This window comes from Cupressus sempervirens, chromosome 3 (assembly GCF_028749045.1).
Source record: "Cupressus sempervirens isolate cs-2001-9-10 chromosome 3, ASM2874904v1, whole genome shotgun sequence".
Lineage (NCBI taxonomy): Eukaryota > Viridiplantae > Streptophyta > Pinopsida > Cupressales > Cupressaceae > Cupressus > Cupressus sempervirens.
Window position 1 is genome coordinate 192,460,369 of NC_143120.1, and position 16,098 is coordinate 192,476,466.

Genomic DNA, 16,098 nt, shown 5'->3' on the forward strand with positions numbered 1-16,098 from the left:
CAAAGAGGAGGAGAGTTATGCTCTTTATTGAGGGACTCGCTGAGCCACTCAGGGGTTGGGTTCAGTTATGGACCCGCCCTCACTATAGGAAGCCATGAAGAAGGCTCAAAACTTAGAGGCTTCAACCAACTCCTAGGAGAGAGGAGAAAGTTGAGACTAAGCAACCTGTGGCAGCTCCTTTGGATCGGGATACAATTAATGATTTGAGGAGGAAGAAGTCGTGTTTCTACTGCACCGGTCCCTATGATGTTGGCCATGACTGTCCTATGAGGTCTAAGGGTAAACATAGGATGATGGAGTGGTTTTATGATGATGAGGACATTGCTGATTCTCTAGGGAAGCTAGCAGATTTTTTGTAGAATGAACACAAGGTTGTTGATGATGAGGTTGAGGTGGATGATTCCAACCTCAAGGTGGCTTATCTTTCCAGCATGAGGAAAGAGGGAGCATTCAGTATGCATGGGCTTATAGCTGGACAACATGTGATTGCCTTGTTTGATATCGAAGCTACCCATAATTTTATTGATGTCTGTTTGGTTACTAGAAGGGGTGTGCAGATAGAGGATTTTGAGGGCTTATGTGTATAGGTGCTTGATGGTTTCACCTTAAAGTGTAACAAGATGATCTTAGATATTCCAGTGAGACTTAATACATATGCCTTTCATGCAAATTTTTATGTGGTAGACATGAGTGGTGCTGATATAATCTTGGGTATGCCTTGCTACATACTCTTAAGGATATTTACTTGAGCATTGAAAAGATGGAGATAAGATTCATCAAGGATGGGCAGCCACAAATCCTTAAGGCTATCAAGAATGGAGAGCTTAAGCAAATATCACTTAGATGCATGTAGCATCTGGTACACCATGAGGACGTTATAGATTGGGTAGTTGAGTGCATAATCATGCCTATCTTGAAGAGTACTGATGAGCCAGATATTCAACAGTTGAGAACTAAACACTCGAAGGTGTCTAGTGATTTACCTCCTGGTAGAAGGATTGAGCATATTGTAGAGCCGGAGGGGGCACTAAGGCCATCATGATCACAACCTATTGGTATCCGAAGCGGCTCAAAGATGAGATTGAGAAGACCATACAGGAGCTTTTGACCTGGGGCATATTAGGCCTAGTAAGTCCCTATTTTCCTTTTTAGTTGTTCTAGTAATAAAGAAGGATGGTACCCTACAGATGTGTATAGATTATCAGATGTTGAATAAAAGGACTATTAAGAACCAGTATCCAATTCCATAGATTGATGAGCTCATTGATGAGTTGCATGGGGCAAAGTATTTTTCGAAGATTAACTCGAGATCTGGATACCATCAGATCCGAGTTAGAGAGCAAGGTATAGAGAAGATTGCATTCAGATGTCATTGTGGACATTTTGAGTTTTTGGTCATGCCTTTCAGCTTGACAAATGCGCTTGCTACTTTGGTTTTTCATAGTTAGCTCCGTAGATTTTTTTTGGTATTCTTTAACGACAACCAGATTTATAGCAAAACTTGGGATGACCATCTTGCTCATTTCAATGTAGTTTTGGATATATTGGATAGGGCTTCCTTGTATGCCAAGGAGTCCAAGTGTGCTCTGGGCATGACAGAGTTACTTTACTTGGGACAAATCATTAGTGCTGATGGAGTTTGTATGGATCTTGATAAGATTCGTGCTATTGTGGAGTGGCCTACACTAGAGAACTTGACACAGCTGAGGGGGTTCGTCGGTCTTTGTTCTTTTTACCAAAGATTTGTGGCAGATTTTTCTCGGCACACGGCTCCCCTCACAGATTTGACCCACAAGGGTGCTTTCCAATGGATTGCTTAGGCACATGAGTGTTTTGAAAGGTTTAAGACTATTAAGATGTCGTGCTCAGTGTTAGCTTTACTTGATTTTTTGAGACCCTTTGATTTTCATTGTGATGCTTTTGGAGAGGGTATTGGTGCAATCTTATCCCAAGATCGACATCCTATAGCCTTTGAGAGCAAGAAATTATGGGGACCTGAGAGATCGTTTAGTAAACACCAATGGTGGGTGCATCCATGGTGATGGATGGGAGGCCTTTCGGTGCATGCATGCAAAGGGCTTAACTAAGGAGATGTTGGCCATCATGCATGCATTGGCCATGTTCAGACAATATTAGTGGGGAACAAGTTTTGCATTAAGATTGACCTTAATAGCCTGAGATATTTCCTTGAATAGAGTGACTTGAACGAGAGGCAACAAAAGTGGGTCAGCAAGCTACAACCATATGATTTTGATATCTCCTATATCAAGGGGACTCAGAATGTTGTTGTAGATGCTCTTTCGAAGAGGCCTCATTTATGTGTAGTTACTGAGATTTCAGATGTTTGGAGACACTTGATTATAGTTGAGATGCCAGGGGTCAGTATGCTTCAGGTATTAATGATGGCAGCATTCGAAATGGTAGTTATTCTCTTGCAAATGAGCTGATCATCTACAAGGGAACAATATATTTAATTCTAGGGTCAGGTGTTCGTGAGATTATCCTACGCGCATTCCATGACTCTCCCATGGCTGGTCATCCAGGGTTCTTCAAGACATATAAACGAGTATGAGAGAGATTTACGTGGAAGGGGTGAAAACTGATGTTCAACACTATGTTCTATTTGTCAACAGAACAAACAAGAACACACTTATCTTGTTGGTCTGTTACAACCGCTTCCTATTCCTGAGAGGAAGTGGGAGAGTATCTCCATGGACTTTATTGTTGGCTTACCTGAAGCCCAAGGCAGTGATGGTTAGCTGGCAGAGTTGATAGATAGATTGTCACATATGATAGGTTGCAGAGGTCTACGATTCTTGGATCCAAGGCAGATGAGGTTCATGTTGAGCCTGAAGCCGCTCCTTTTGCTGATGTGTGGTGGCACACTTTATGGATTAGGATGCTTTACCACAAGTTACAAAGCAACATTTGAATTTTGATAGGTTCTCGACTTAGAAGTGGGAACATTCTGGAGCAAGGCCGACACTTGAGAAACAAAGGCCTCGATAGGCTAATCTGAGAGAGGTTGCTAGTAAGATGACATTGGAGCACTTTGATGGTACTGGGAGAGTTAGAGCTATAGTTTGAATCCATAAGCTCGACACCTATTTGGCTTTGCGTCCAATGTCTGAGGTGGACACTATCAGGTTTGGAGTGTTACATCTGGACAAAGCTGCCCATGATTGATGGTACCATGGGTTAGTTTCTTTGCAACATGATCAGATCACTTCCTATCAAGAGTTTGTGGATCGTTTGATTGAGAGGTTTGATAGGAAGGATCTTGTGTAAAAATCCCTAGCCGGTTATAGCTCAACAAGTTAGCCTTAACACATCAATTTCCTTACTAATTAGAAGTTTGACGTTTTATCAAACACTTGGATAGCAAGTTCTATTAGAGCTGTTGTTCTCTTTTTTAATATGTATGATTTGCAAACTAAATACATTCAAATCTAAATTCTGGAACTGAATGCTAAACCCCAAACTTTACCAAGTAAGATTGAATGGCAACTGATTTCTTTATTTCAATTTCACAATCAGAATGTAACAAGTTTAGAACCTGATTTTGAATTGGCAAGACACTATTTCACTATACAGTTACAAATAAACTTATAACTTTGTAACTATTTGTTGACCATCCAAATGCTCAAGTAAACACAGCTTCATATGAAAGCCTTGGTATGGTTTTACTTACAATAGATCACCCCTATTCTAAACACAACGCTTTTGTATTTGCATCAACCCTCTTAGAATTGAATGGCCGCCCTTCACACCATGAGACAATGGATTTAACATGAATCACTAGGCACATAAACAAATCACATGCCTACAAGGAATTAACGCAGGGCTGCCAATGAAACCACAAGGCCAAGGAAAGGGTCAAATTCACTAATCTGCCTTCCCACGAATGCTTGCAAGGTGTCGTCCAACCTCTATAACTCCAAACCGGAACACCAAATTCCTTACAGCTGCTCAACAGGGCTAATACAATTTCAGTAACTCCTTAATGTGAAATGTAACTCCTAGAAACAAATTAGAATTGATGAAAAGGTTCACAATCGATTTGTCATCCAGGTTGAAAACGCTAACTCCAAATTGCAGCTCTTCTTAGACATAGGTATCACAATAGAAGAGGAAAGGGAAAATTATTTACCTCATCATAATTTGCACACACCAACTCAGAATTCAAACGAATCTTCATAAACTCAGAAACCCTTATACTTCAACAAGGGCTCACAATTCAAAACTTAGGAAAAGCCACAAAGGAAACAAAAGCAAATATATATTCAAGCATGTTTTTCTCAACAAATGGGCTTGTATTTATAACCTCCAAATTCCCTTTTGTTGCCAAAATGTAACTTCACTCAAGAAGCTTCATCACACAACATTAATTAGAAGCTTACTTTAGATTCTCTCACTTGACTTGGCTTAACTAATTAATAAATGACACTTTCCAATGATGACTCTTAACTTAAGTGAAATTATAAAGTTAAATTATAACTTTATAATAAGCCATTTAATAATTAATAATAATTTGGCCACTAAAAATATAATAACTCCCAAAATATTCATCATTTAAATATGTTGTCTGAAATAGGAGTCATACCTATTATTTCTCCACGTGACCAAATGCACTTTCCAAAAATAGAAAGGTTCCATCTCGATCAACACCAACTTACCACAAATAGTAACTACACAAAACTAAGCCCAAACGAAGTCCAATTTGAGCCAAATGAAGAACAACCTGTAGCTTACTGAAATGTGGAGAAGATGAGACCCTCCCAAGCCAAGCCACTGCCACAGAAGACCCTCTATCCACATTAATTAGCCTACGAGGATCACAATAATAGGCTAATCCCTGAAACTCCAATGCTGGGAAAAATGGGGACATTACGGTCCTCCCTCCTCGAGATTGCTGGTCTTCAAGCAATCTGGCAATACAATGAACTTCAACCTCCGCTTGGATCCCAAATGAACAAATGCGTGACATCTCTATAGACATTAAATCAACTGCAAACCAACATCATCAGGACCAACCACATGGCCTGCAACCTCACACCCAAAACTTGTGCAAATAATGTAGAAGTCAGAATGTCACCAGAAGGCAACTCCATAGAAGATCTATGCATCCTCTTCTTCCCTATATCCGCTCACATAATAAATATTGGAAAGGAATCCTAATCATCACCAATAATCGCCGAAAAAGATGTAGCTATAGGCGAACCATATGCACTCATACCAGTTGTATCAACAATAGGTGTCGCCACATCAAAATATGCGGACACAGGAACAATACTAACTGCTGCCATAGAAAACTGAACCGAATCTGCTGTTGATGAAAACTCATAATCCACAACATGTGCACCATCATCAGAACACACATCAACAACTGCATACATATCGCTAAATTCTTCCACAGATGGCTCAATTGGCACAGAAGTAGCCGTCAATGCCGATATGACTGTATCATCGCATGGTCCTACTCCCACTATCATCACATCACCATCAAATGCATAATCCTTGGAACTCATGCCAATAACTACATCATCCAACTGTTTTACAACACCTTGTATCTCAGATTCGCCATTCCTAGGCAGAGAAGTACGTCCTCTGCGAGTATAATATCTACTTGGAATGAATCTCCTGTCACCATCCATGTCACTATACCAATCACAAAATTAGTTTGACAATCTTAGAAGTAAGCACCAACCAAAATAATTATTGAGCCCAATTCTTGCAGGCTGGTAGGAAACCGCTCTGATACCATTGTAAAAACCCCTAGCCGGTTATAGTTCAACAAGTTAGCCTTAACACATCAATTTCCTTACTAATCAGAAGTTTGACGTTTTGTCAAACACTTGGATAACAAGTTCTATTAGAACTGTTCTCTTTTTTAATATGTATATTTTGCAAACTAAATACATTCAAATCTAAATTCTAGAAATGAATGCTAAACCCCAGACTTTACCAAGTAAGATTGAATGACAAATGATTTCTTTATTTCAATTTCACAATCAGAACGTAACAAGTTTAGAACCTTCTTTTGCATTGACAATACACTATTTCACCATACAGTTACAAATAAACTTTAACTCTGTAACTATTCGTTGACCATCGAAATGCTCAAGTAAATACAACTTCATATGAAAGCCCTAGTATGGTTTTTCTTACAGCAGATCATCCATATTCTAAACACATCACCTTTGTATTTGCATCAACCCTCTTAGAACTGAATGGCTGCCCTTCACACCATGAGACAATGGATTTAACATGAATCGCTAGGCACATAAACAAATCACATGACTGCAAGGAATTAACGCAGAGTTGCCAATGAAACCGCAAAGCCAAGGAAAGGGTCAAATTCACCAATCTGCCCTCACACGAATGCTTGCAAGGTGTCATCCAACCTCTACAACTCCAAACCAGAACACCAAATTCCTTACAGCTGCTCAACGGGGCCTCCAATACAATTTCAGTAACTCCTTAATGTGAAACGCAGCTCCTAGAAATAGATTAGAATTACATCCTATTGCTTATCCAATATATTATCAATCTTAATTACATCTAGGAAAGTAATTAGTGCCAAATCAAACTCTACAAAAAGATTACATACAGTTGGGCTATGGTAGCTACAACATGTGCACTTATCTTGAATGCATAGGAGCCAATTTGAGGTAACCAATAGGCCAAGTCTATCCACGATTTTTCTCCACTTCTGCAAAGAACAAAACAACCTGCATAAGAGCTTGCTTCCCCTGTTGGTTTGAGTTGTATCTCCTGCCGGTAATGTATACTACAGTTTTAGGAAGCTTGATGACTTAGACTTCATGCACAACCAACTATTGCAATATGTAGCTCTGCTTGTGCGAATGTGTTCCCAATGAAGGAGTGTCTCCAGTATATAATGTGGAACTTCCTCCAACGGTTGTGTCAAGCCTACCAGGCCTCTTCATCATTTCCTTTCCCTCCAACATGGACAATAACACTCCTCAGATTAGTCACACTCCACTTTCCATCTCCATGATGATGAGAGTGTTGTCAAGACAAATGGTCAAGAGGTAATTTTGTCCCTAAAGCTCGAGTAATCGTCAACCAATAGTAGTTCGATACTCCTCTTCCTTAAGTAGTTTGCCGTTTCTCTTCCTTTTCTTTTGTTAATTGTCTAGCTTGCAACATCTGCTAGCATACACCCATGACTAAGCATTCCCCACAATAGTAGTTCCAAGATTATCTTAAGATAACATTGAAACTGTTGACTAGAAGAGGCTGTGTCCCTCTGGTCCAATACAATATCAAATAATCCACAACAAACTATGAATACATACTCGGTCTTTGACGTACAATCTCCCTTCTCTCTTTTTTTATCTCTTGCTCCCCCTTGATAATTTTCGTGTATTAATAATCTCTTCACAGTCATCCTTGCCAAATATCCAAGCGGTCATCCACCTCCCATAACACACGTCTCTTCATGCCCCACATTACACATCCAGTGCACACATGCAATGAGAATCTAGGAAATAATCTCATAAGGCATACGTGGCCTCTAGCTTAGGTTCACAAGGAACAAAATTAAAATATGTATAATGCCTAGAGTGATCATAAGAAGGTATAATAGAGCTTTATTATTTTTTTAACTTGGTAATGACACAAGCATGGCAGTGTAGTATTTGTTAGCTTTGATTGTGATGGTGAAATGCTTCATTTAGATTTTAGTGACAATGGGCTGGCATCTTAGTTGACTAATATTTGGACTTTTTACTTAGATAACCGTATTTCATATTCATTTTTCTCACCTTAATGTTTTTGAATTATATTTTGAATCTTTGATAATTTGACATGCCTAAAGGTTTGATTATGTTTTTGATTTCTTTTTCGACATTATCGTTTGACCACCAAACTTTTCTTTTCTACCTTATCTTCTTTTAACTGTTTTTCCTATAATATATTCATTCGTTCTCAAGCCAACATAAAATGATTGTAGTGCTTTTCACTTGGACCTTTGACTAGTTCTCTCTACGTTAAGCTTTTTCTTGGTTGGAGATTAGGTTCTTTCCATTCTTCATGTTTCGATATAAATATTGTTAGGACACACAATTGTAAAGAGAGATCAATGCAAAGTATACATAGAAATTTTGACGGTTATATACAACTAGACTACCAGGTCTTTGTTACTTCATGAGTTAAGTGTAAGCTATATAACAAACTCTAAATTAACCTATAGTAATCTCAGGACATTATCATAAAATATGACCCTTAAGACTTTAAATGCTTATGCTAATGGTATTTTTCTTGGTCAATGTTTCTGTTCCTCAAGAATTTTGATGGAATTTTTTGTGCTCAAGGGATGTGGTTGATTCTCTACTTTCTTAATTGACATGCCGTATAAATACATATTTTGTAGATGGCTCCTTTGAAAGAGGAATGGCGAAGCTCATTTGTGTACATGATAAAGGTACAAAGTTGATTTATGTTCCATTTTGAAAATCCGAAGTTATAATATATATGATTAAACAAACTTGTTTGGGCTTAATTTACATTCTTGTCTGGTTTCAGGAGTTACACATTTAAATTTCTAATTTTATGCATTGCTATGTTTCCATTGCAATTTCTATATTGTCATCTTGAAAACCTTATTAATATATTAGTAAACTGCTTTTTTCTCATTTTCAGCCTTTTCTTTTGATTCATTATCTTACACGGTCTTTTCAGCTTGAATTATTGGCAGCAAAAAACCTAATCGGTGCAAATTTAAATGGTACATCAGATCCTTATGCTGTCATCACTTGTGGCTCACAAAAACGTTTTAGGTAACTGGTAATTTTGTTTGGTCCTTAAATTAATTTTTTTGATCTTTTTGTCATGTTGCATTTTGATGTCATTATTGAAAAAATCTATATGAGTAGTGTTTGATCATGTTAATTTGTAAATGTTTGTCCACAATTTCTGCACTCATCTTATTGATTATCATATCCTTTAATGGTACTTCTGTTTCTATCTGATTATCATCTCATATTTATGCCTTCATGTTAAATTCTAGCCATGCTCTCTTAATGAAAGAGATTTCTTTTTATTTATGCACAAGCCTTTTGATCTATTATTCACGTGTTCTTAAATTGGTTGACACATGTTTGTTTTGTTTTTGTATGACGTTAGATGTTATTTATTTCTTGCTTAAACATGAAAATGCAAAATTATTTTGTTTATATTGTAAATGTCCGCTAGATTTGAGAATATTACAGCATGTTAACCATGTTTCTGGCTAAGCACCTTCTATTTGGTTTCTTTTTGAGGGCCATGGAGAAATGTGAAAACATGAAAAGAACATGTTGTGAAGCACCCACAAAACCCAAGGAACAATATTTAAATAAGAAATTAGCTTAGAGATAGGAAGATTGTGCCGGGGGATGCATCCTAGTGCACCACGGGTTGTAAAGTCTTGAACATCATTATATGCCATTAGATATCTATATGTTATAACACTTGACATGTCAAATTTTGTCTAGAATCGGTGCCATAAGTTTATAAGTTTAAGCTAACACTGGACATATCTGTTGGATCATATCTTGCGAGGACTCTCAAGCATTAACCTTCCTTCACAATCATCTTGAAGGTGAAACTGCTTGGGGCTGTTGTTAGTTTTATTTTCAGAATCATATTGTGTGAGTTGTGCCAATTCTTTGAAATGAATATATAGATCTATCCTATCAAATCTCTTGTTTTGTCTTTGTCTGAATTCTTGCTATGTGGTAATAGAATTATAGCCTTGGGTAATCATTCCAGGATGCCACCAATCATGTGTTACACCTTCCAAGTGGAGTGTACCAAATTTACATCCTTCCTCTTCATACACAGGATTCAGTGACAATAGCTGTCCAATATATGCAACCAAGATCGAGTGAAACTTTTGTTGGATCCAAAATAAGTAGGGCTGTGTTCTTATGAAAGCTCATTTTAAACTCTTCTTCCTTTCCTTTGATCATGTGTCATCTTGAGATCAGAATATTCTTGAAAGTTTAAAGCATTATTGATTTCCTCATGTAGCTGTTTGTATTCCTCACAATAAGCATCTGGCTTATTACTTGATTGGTACTAAAATGACCCTTCATCAATTGACTTTTCATGTTGTCTTTGTTGAAATTTTGGTCAAGAAGTGTTGGAAGGAGGGTTGATTGAAACTGTTTTATTTAGATTCTCATTTTGCAACGATTGTGCTGTACTCCCCAAAGATCTTTCCATATTTTCCTAAGCCCACTCAATGGCTTCCATTATGTATATTTCATCTCTCCTGTTTCTACTCACACCATTTCTTTCTCTTTGATGGTATTTGATTCCTCTTCTACTGGCTTTGACTGCAGATTGACAAATCTGACCTCTGATATGACTATAATGTCCTCCCTCTTATTTTTTTTTTGGGATTTATATATTTCTTCTATTTTCTAGTTATAAGAAACTTTGAACCAGGCTATTAAATTGAAACCTTGGGCTAAAGATGGATGTCAATATCCAAATTTCAGAATTAGCATTAATTAATATTTAGTACTGAAAATTGAAACTAATTGCAGATTGGGATCAGCAGACCCTGAGTATTCAGTCTTAAATGAAACCCTTGAATGCTATTTTCATTTGTTGCAACTTATTGGTGAAGTTAGTGCTGTAAATATTTGTATCTTATTTAATCATTTAAATTGGATCATAATAACTCTACAACAACGACATATTGAAATTGTTTAGATTGGGTGAAATCTACATCAAAACTTTAGGTTTTCTTGCAGGCCAGTAAGATCTAAGCTTTGATACCGCTGCAGTGTCTCTCTTAGTATTTCTGGAATATTAGTTTTTGTATCCTCTGGTTATAACGAACTTGAAAATAAACTAAGCTATTAACCTTAAAAAAAGAACAGAGCTATTAAATCAAAACCTTAGTCTAAAGACAGACAGTATTATATCAATTCCAGTATTACTGTTATCAATTATTGAAAACTGAGAATACCTGCAGATTGGCAACAGAAAACCCTAATTATTTAATCTAGATGGAACCCTAGAATATTATTATTTATTTTTGGTGATTTCTTATGAACTCAGCAATATATATTAATATCTTCTTTGATTATCTAAATTGAATCACAATAACCCTACAACAATGATATACTGTAATCTCTCTGGTAGCATTAGATAGCAGCGTAAGTTATACTCAACAATTGTAACTTAGATCTAATCGCAGTAGCCAGCAGTATGTTTTAAATGCAATGAGATAATTTTGAAACCTGATTGCCTAAATCAAATTGTGCTTATTCATATACCCCAGCAAACCAATAATTTTGGATTTTTTTTCCAATCATATAAATTGTAGGAAGATCTGTTGAATACTAATTAGTAAATTAGGATCGAAATATTAATATCAGACTACAAACAACCATAGACTAACAAAGAATTACATGTTGAAATGCCACTCAAGAAATTGTAGAATATCCACACTAGATATTTATGAACAATTAAGATAATACTCAATAAAATGCTGATCATAGAGTGGTGGCACAACTGCAGTAGATGATAGTATTAGTTTTGTCATAGATTAGTGCAGCATATGATAACAATTTCACCCCCAACTTGCAACAATATATTCACATTGTGCAGGTTTAGTTTGCTTCACTAGACTTGAGGTGTTTCATTGTCAAATTAAAATATAATCTATGAGAGCTTTTTGTCATCTAAATCCCTCTACCAAGGGTTTCTACCCTTGACAACTTGAAACTGAAATTTGAATTTGTTATAACGAAAAAGATAGTGATAATGAATTTGTGATAAGGGATGCAAGTATAGGAAAAATCCAATACAGTATTGGATTTTTCCTATACACCAAGTCATGCCAAAACTGATTTCAGGTGATAAGGGAGGCAATTTCTGAGTTATTTGTGACAAGTTTGAAATCAAGAAGGGGCTGCCAGTGAGGTATCTTCAAATCTGAAAATTTCCCTATGTGGTTCATTTTTATGTAAAATGATTAGAAAATCACAAACTAGCAAACTCTCCCAGGTTTAATTGTAGGTTGATTGGGAGCTGAAAAAATTCAGTTTTTATACCCAATTTGGAGGAATCAAGGTGCTGATACGTAAGTGTATTCAGCTAGGATACCGATTCGTCCCCTTGGGCAATGGATTCGCAAGCTGATGCGGATGGGTGCGCAGAGGCATAAGGAAGCCTTGTGGATGCCGTCCGAATGCCATCCGCAGGTATCCAGAAGCCTATAATATGACCCTAATAGAGACTTTGAAATCATTCAAACATCACTTTGTTTGCAGCTGGGTTGGCTCTTCTCATTTGGCTTCCTGTAATGTCCCCATTTCCAAGATTGATTTAATAAAAGAGAATTTAACAATAATATATAATTATTAATAAATAAAATAATAAACTATATTATAGTTTATTAATGAAAGAGTATCATTACACTAATATCTATAAAAGAATAATAATATTAAATTTATATCTTAATATAAATTTAATATTAAAATATAAACATATAATCATTAATTAATATAACATATTAAAATAATGGTGTGACTATAGGGAATAGTCACAACAGTTGAGAAATCTGAGTATTTATATATGGGAGAAGGCAAAAATTTGGGAGAGGGAATGAACGAAGGGAGGACAGAGAACATCCAGTTGACAGTCTATGACAGAATACAATTTTAAGAACCGGCATAGCCATACGACATACTACATATAAGTGTGGTCATTGATTTGGCAAGGAGAGACACCAATTTGGACAGCGAGAAACATCCAATTGGCATGAGCAATTTGACACAGCAACTATGAAGACAAAGACTATAATGATATCGCAGCCAGTAAAAAAACCGACAATCTACGTAAGAGAAATCACCATTCATATATAGGAATCGCAGATCATATTAAGGAGAACATAAGCCGACAATAGTTTGACAGTCAATAGTCAAACTCTAGAGCTAACTCACATAAATTAGGATAAGAGAGTGAATGGCACGTTGAAGGCAGTGGAGCAGTAAGAATGCTAGTCTCTTTTGGGGAACAAAGATTACAGAGATTATAATAACAAATGCATGAGATGGAAATATACTTCTTTACTATAACTTCAGTATAAGCCTCACACGTACACATAGAATAGAAACCCCATTATTACTCAAGACAAAGTCAATATCTAGCCACGTAAGCGAAGGAAGCCACAGTGGGGGTGGAAAGTAGTGCAGAATGGACAAAAGGAAAACAATACAGAATAGAATAAGAGTTAGCACTTCTTATTGTATTAAACCTTTCATTTTTTCCTTTGTCAACTGTTCAATTATTCCAAGCGAATCGCAGCCTGTATAATAAGCAGCAATAGTCCATATAGAGAGCTGTCGCAGCACTTTGAACACAAAATAAAATCCATAACCTTCATTGGATGATTTAATAATCAAACAAGTCCTTTGTACATGGCAGATGAGGCAAAAATAAGTGACAAAAAAAATTACGGGTAGTGGAATACTCTTCAGTGAAAGAGGACGACATTCTAATCCAAACAGCTATTTCTCAAAGCGGACAAGATCTCCATTAAGAGTAAGATCCTTCTTGTAGTTGTAGCAGAGATTTGGATCAATTTAAGAACAGAGATTCAAATCGAATGCACATAGTCAGTAGTGACAAAGTCTGAAGGAGGGAGCAATAAGAATAGAGGAAAAGTAGAGGGAAGAAGAGCAGAAATATATCATACATATCAACCTAACATTTCATATAGCTCAATAGTGTAACATTGTTCGATACTTTGAGTCACAATTTCAAGAATGGAAGGACAGGATAGAAGACAGGCACTGCGAGCAACCAATAATGAATAACAGCTATCACTAGGGATAAGAAAACAACAATATATTGTAGATAAAAGAATCAGTTGACTAAATACCATTAAAGATATTACTGTCACATATACGTGAATACACAAGTTATAGAAGGTAATACCAATAGGAGAATAAGAAAAGTTGGGTACATAGTAAAGTAAGGACTAGTTATGATAGAATCGGTCCTCTCATAAATCAAACCCATTATTAAAAGATAAGATTAAGAATTCAGAGAGAGACCAAAGATAAGATAGATTTAAAGAGACTAAGGTAAAAAGTAGAGAACAACTAGATGTTATAGTTGATTATTCAAACCCGAGACAAGGGGACATTACACTTCCATTTTGGCTTTTTGAAGAAAACTTGATTATTTTCAAAGAGGAATGATCGCAGGGCGAGAGTTGGCTTCCACAAGTTCATTAAAACAGTAAGAGGTAAGCATTTTATCCCATTCTTGAGTGTTTTAATGATTTTTTTAGAGATTTTGATGAATTTTTTCATGCTTGTGAAGAAAATTTTCAAGTTTTTTTCAGTTTTTTAAAAGAGAAATTGAGAAACAAGTTTAGGCATCTATTTGAATAGTTTTGTACCATTATTTTAAACTTGTATGCTTAATATTCATACTTTTTTTTATTGATTTAAATTTATTTAATTTCTTATTATAGAAAGAAACTGCATTGTATTGTGCAAGAATGGCTGCCACTGGTAGTCAGAGTTCAGTGGTAGAGCAAGTAGGGGATAATTTCAAAATTGATTTAGGGTCTCCTCTATGGTGACATACAATAAGAGTATCACAAGTTGCAGGTGGTGGCTCCTATATTTGGAGTCGTAATTATTGTCAAAGTAACAAAGGAAAGCCTTTCAATAGCTCTTATTCTTGGGTACAGCTTCATTTCATGGGCCCTGCTAGTAATGGTTTTGGAATGTGCAAAGGTGCAGATGGGAAGGGATTGTCTAATGCACAGATAGCTTTGTTTGTAAAAGAACAAGGGGCTGTTGATCATTTGGTTAAAAGATCAAAAAAGAGTTATTTTCAACCTCCTTCCTCATAAAAGAACAAGATGTAACCACCCATTGAAATGGAACTAGTTGTATCTTCTAGACATCCATTCATTCAAGTACTTGTACCGGGAGAGGAGGATGAGCTAGAAAAATTTGCAGCAGCTCAGAAAAGAGGCCTATTGCACTCTACATTTAAAATGGAGGCAAGAGACCCTGCTGATGAAGCTATTGCATGTTGCCTCTATGCTAATGGCCTTCCTTTCAACTTGCTAAGATCACCATATTGGAAGGAAATGGTAAGAGCCATCAAAGAAGCACTAGATGATTACACAAGTCCTAGGTATGAAAAGGTGCGTACCACACTCTTGGAGAAGGAGAGAGTCTCTATAGAGAAAGCATTTCAACCCATTAGAAATTCTTGGGAAACTTCGGGCGTGATAATTGTGTCTGATGGTCGGAAAGATACAAGAAACATGCCATTAATTAATGTGATTGTGGTGTCCCCAAAGGGGCAATGTTTCTAAAGTCAATTGATTGCCAAGGGGAGGTGAAGGATTCACAATTCATCTGTAGTATTCTCATTGAGGCCATAGATATGGTGGGTAGTGAGAATGTGGTCCTGGTTGTTATAGAAAATGCAAAAAATTGTCGGGGAGCTGGTGCTTTGGTTGAGGGCCGGTATGACCATATATTTTTGGACACCTATACTCCCTCAACTTGATTATGCAACAAATTGGCACTCAAATAGATTGGGTGAAGCAAATATATGAAGAGGGAGAGGACATCCAAATGTTTGTGGCTAACCACAACATGTCACAATCCATTTTGAGAATGTTCTCACAATTGGAGTTGCTGAAGGTAAATTAATTTTTTGCAATTATTAAGTTTCATGGATTTGTAAATTAGTTAATATTTATAAATTTATTGTCAATTGACATATTGTTAACTTGCTTAGGTAGCTGAGACCCGTTCTGCATCTCATACTATTGTTATGAGACAACTTTTCAAGGTGAAAGTTGCTTTGAGTCAAATGGTCATTTGTCCTCAATGGGGTGCATGGAAGGCTTCAAATACAGAAAGAGCCCTAAAGATTAGGGGTATGATCTTGGATGAACATTGGTGGGTTCGTGTGCAATATGTATTGGATATTACCGAGTCCATCATGACTATGCTTTGGTTTGCCAATACAGATACACCTTACTTGGGAGATGTGTATGATGGCATGGACACCATGGTTTATAAGGTAAAGCAT

At 36.6% G+C, this 16,098-nt stretch overlaps 1 protein-coding gene across 7 annotated transcripts in view; it reads left to right on the top strand.

Annotated features, from left to right (window-relative positions):
* LOC149565466 (BAG-associated GRAM protein 1-like) overlaps nucleotides 1–16,098 on the top strand; it is a 290,284-nt gene that overhangs the window by 9,102 nt on the left and 265,084 nt on the right. For 2 of the 7 annotated variants that reach the window (XM_089819001.1, XM_089819002.1), the window contains exons 2-3: nucleotides 8,399–8,449; nucleotides 8,762–8,804. In XM_089819001.1, coding sequence (XP_089675127.1) covers nucleotides 8,399–8,449; nucleotides 8,762–8,804 — 94 coding nt within the window. Of the gene's footprint in view, nucleotides 1–8,398; nucleotides 8,450–8,706; nucleotides 8,812–16,098 lie in introns of all 7 variants that reach the window. The other 5 variants (XM_089819000.1, XM_089819004.1, XM_089818998.1 and 2 more) reach the window with 4 other exon arrangements.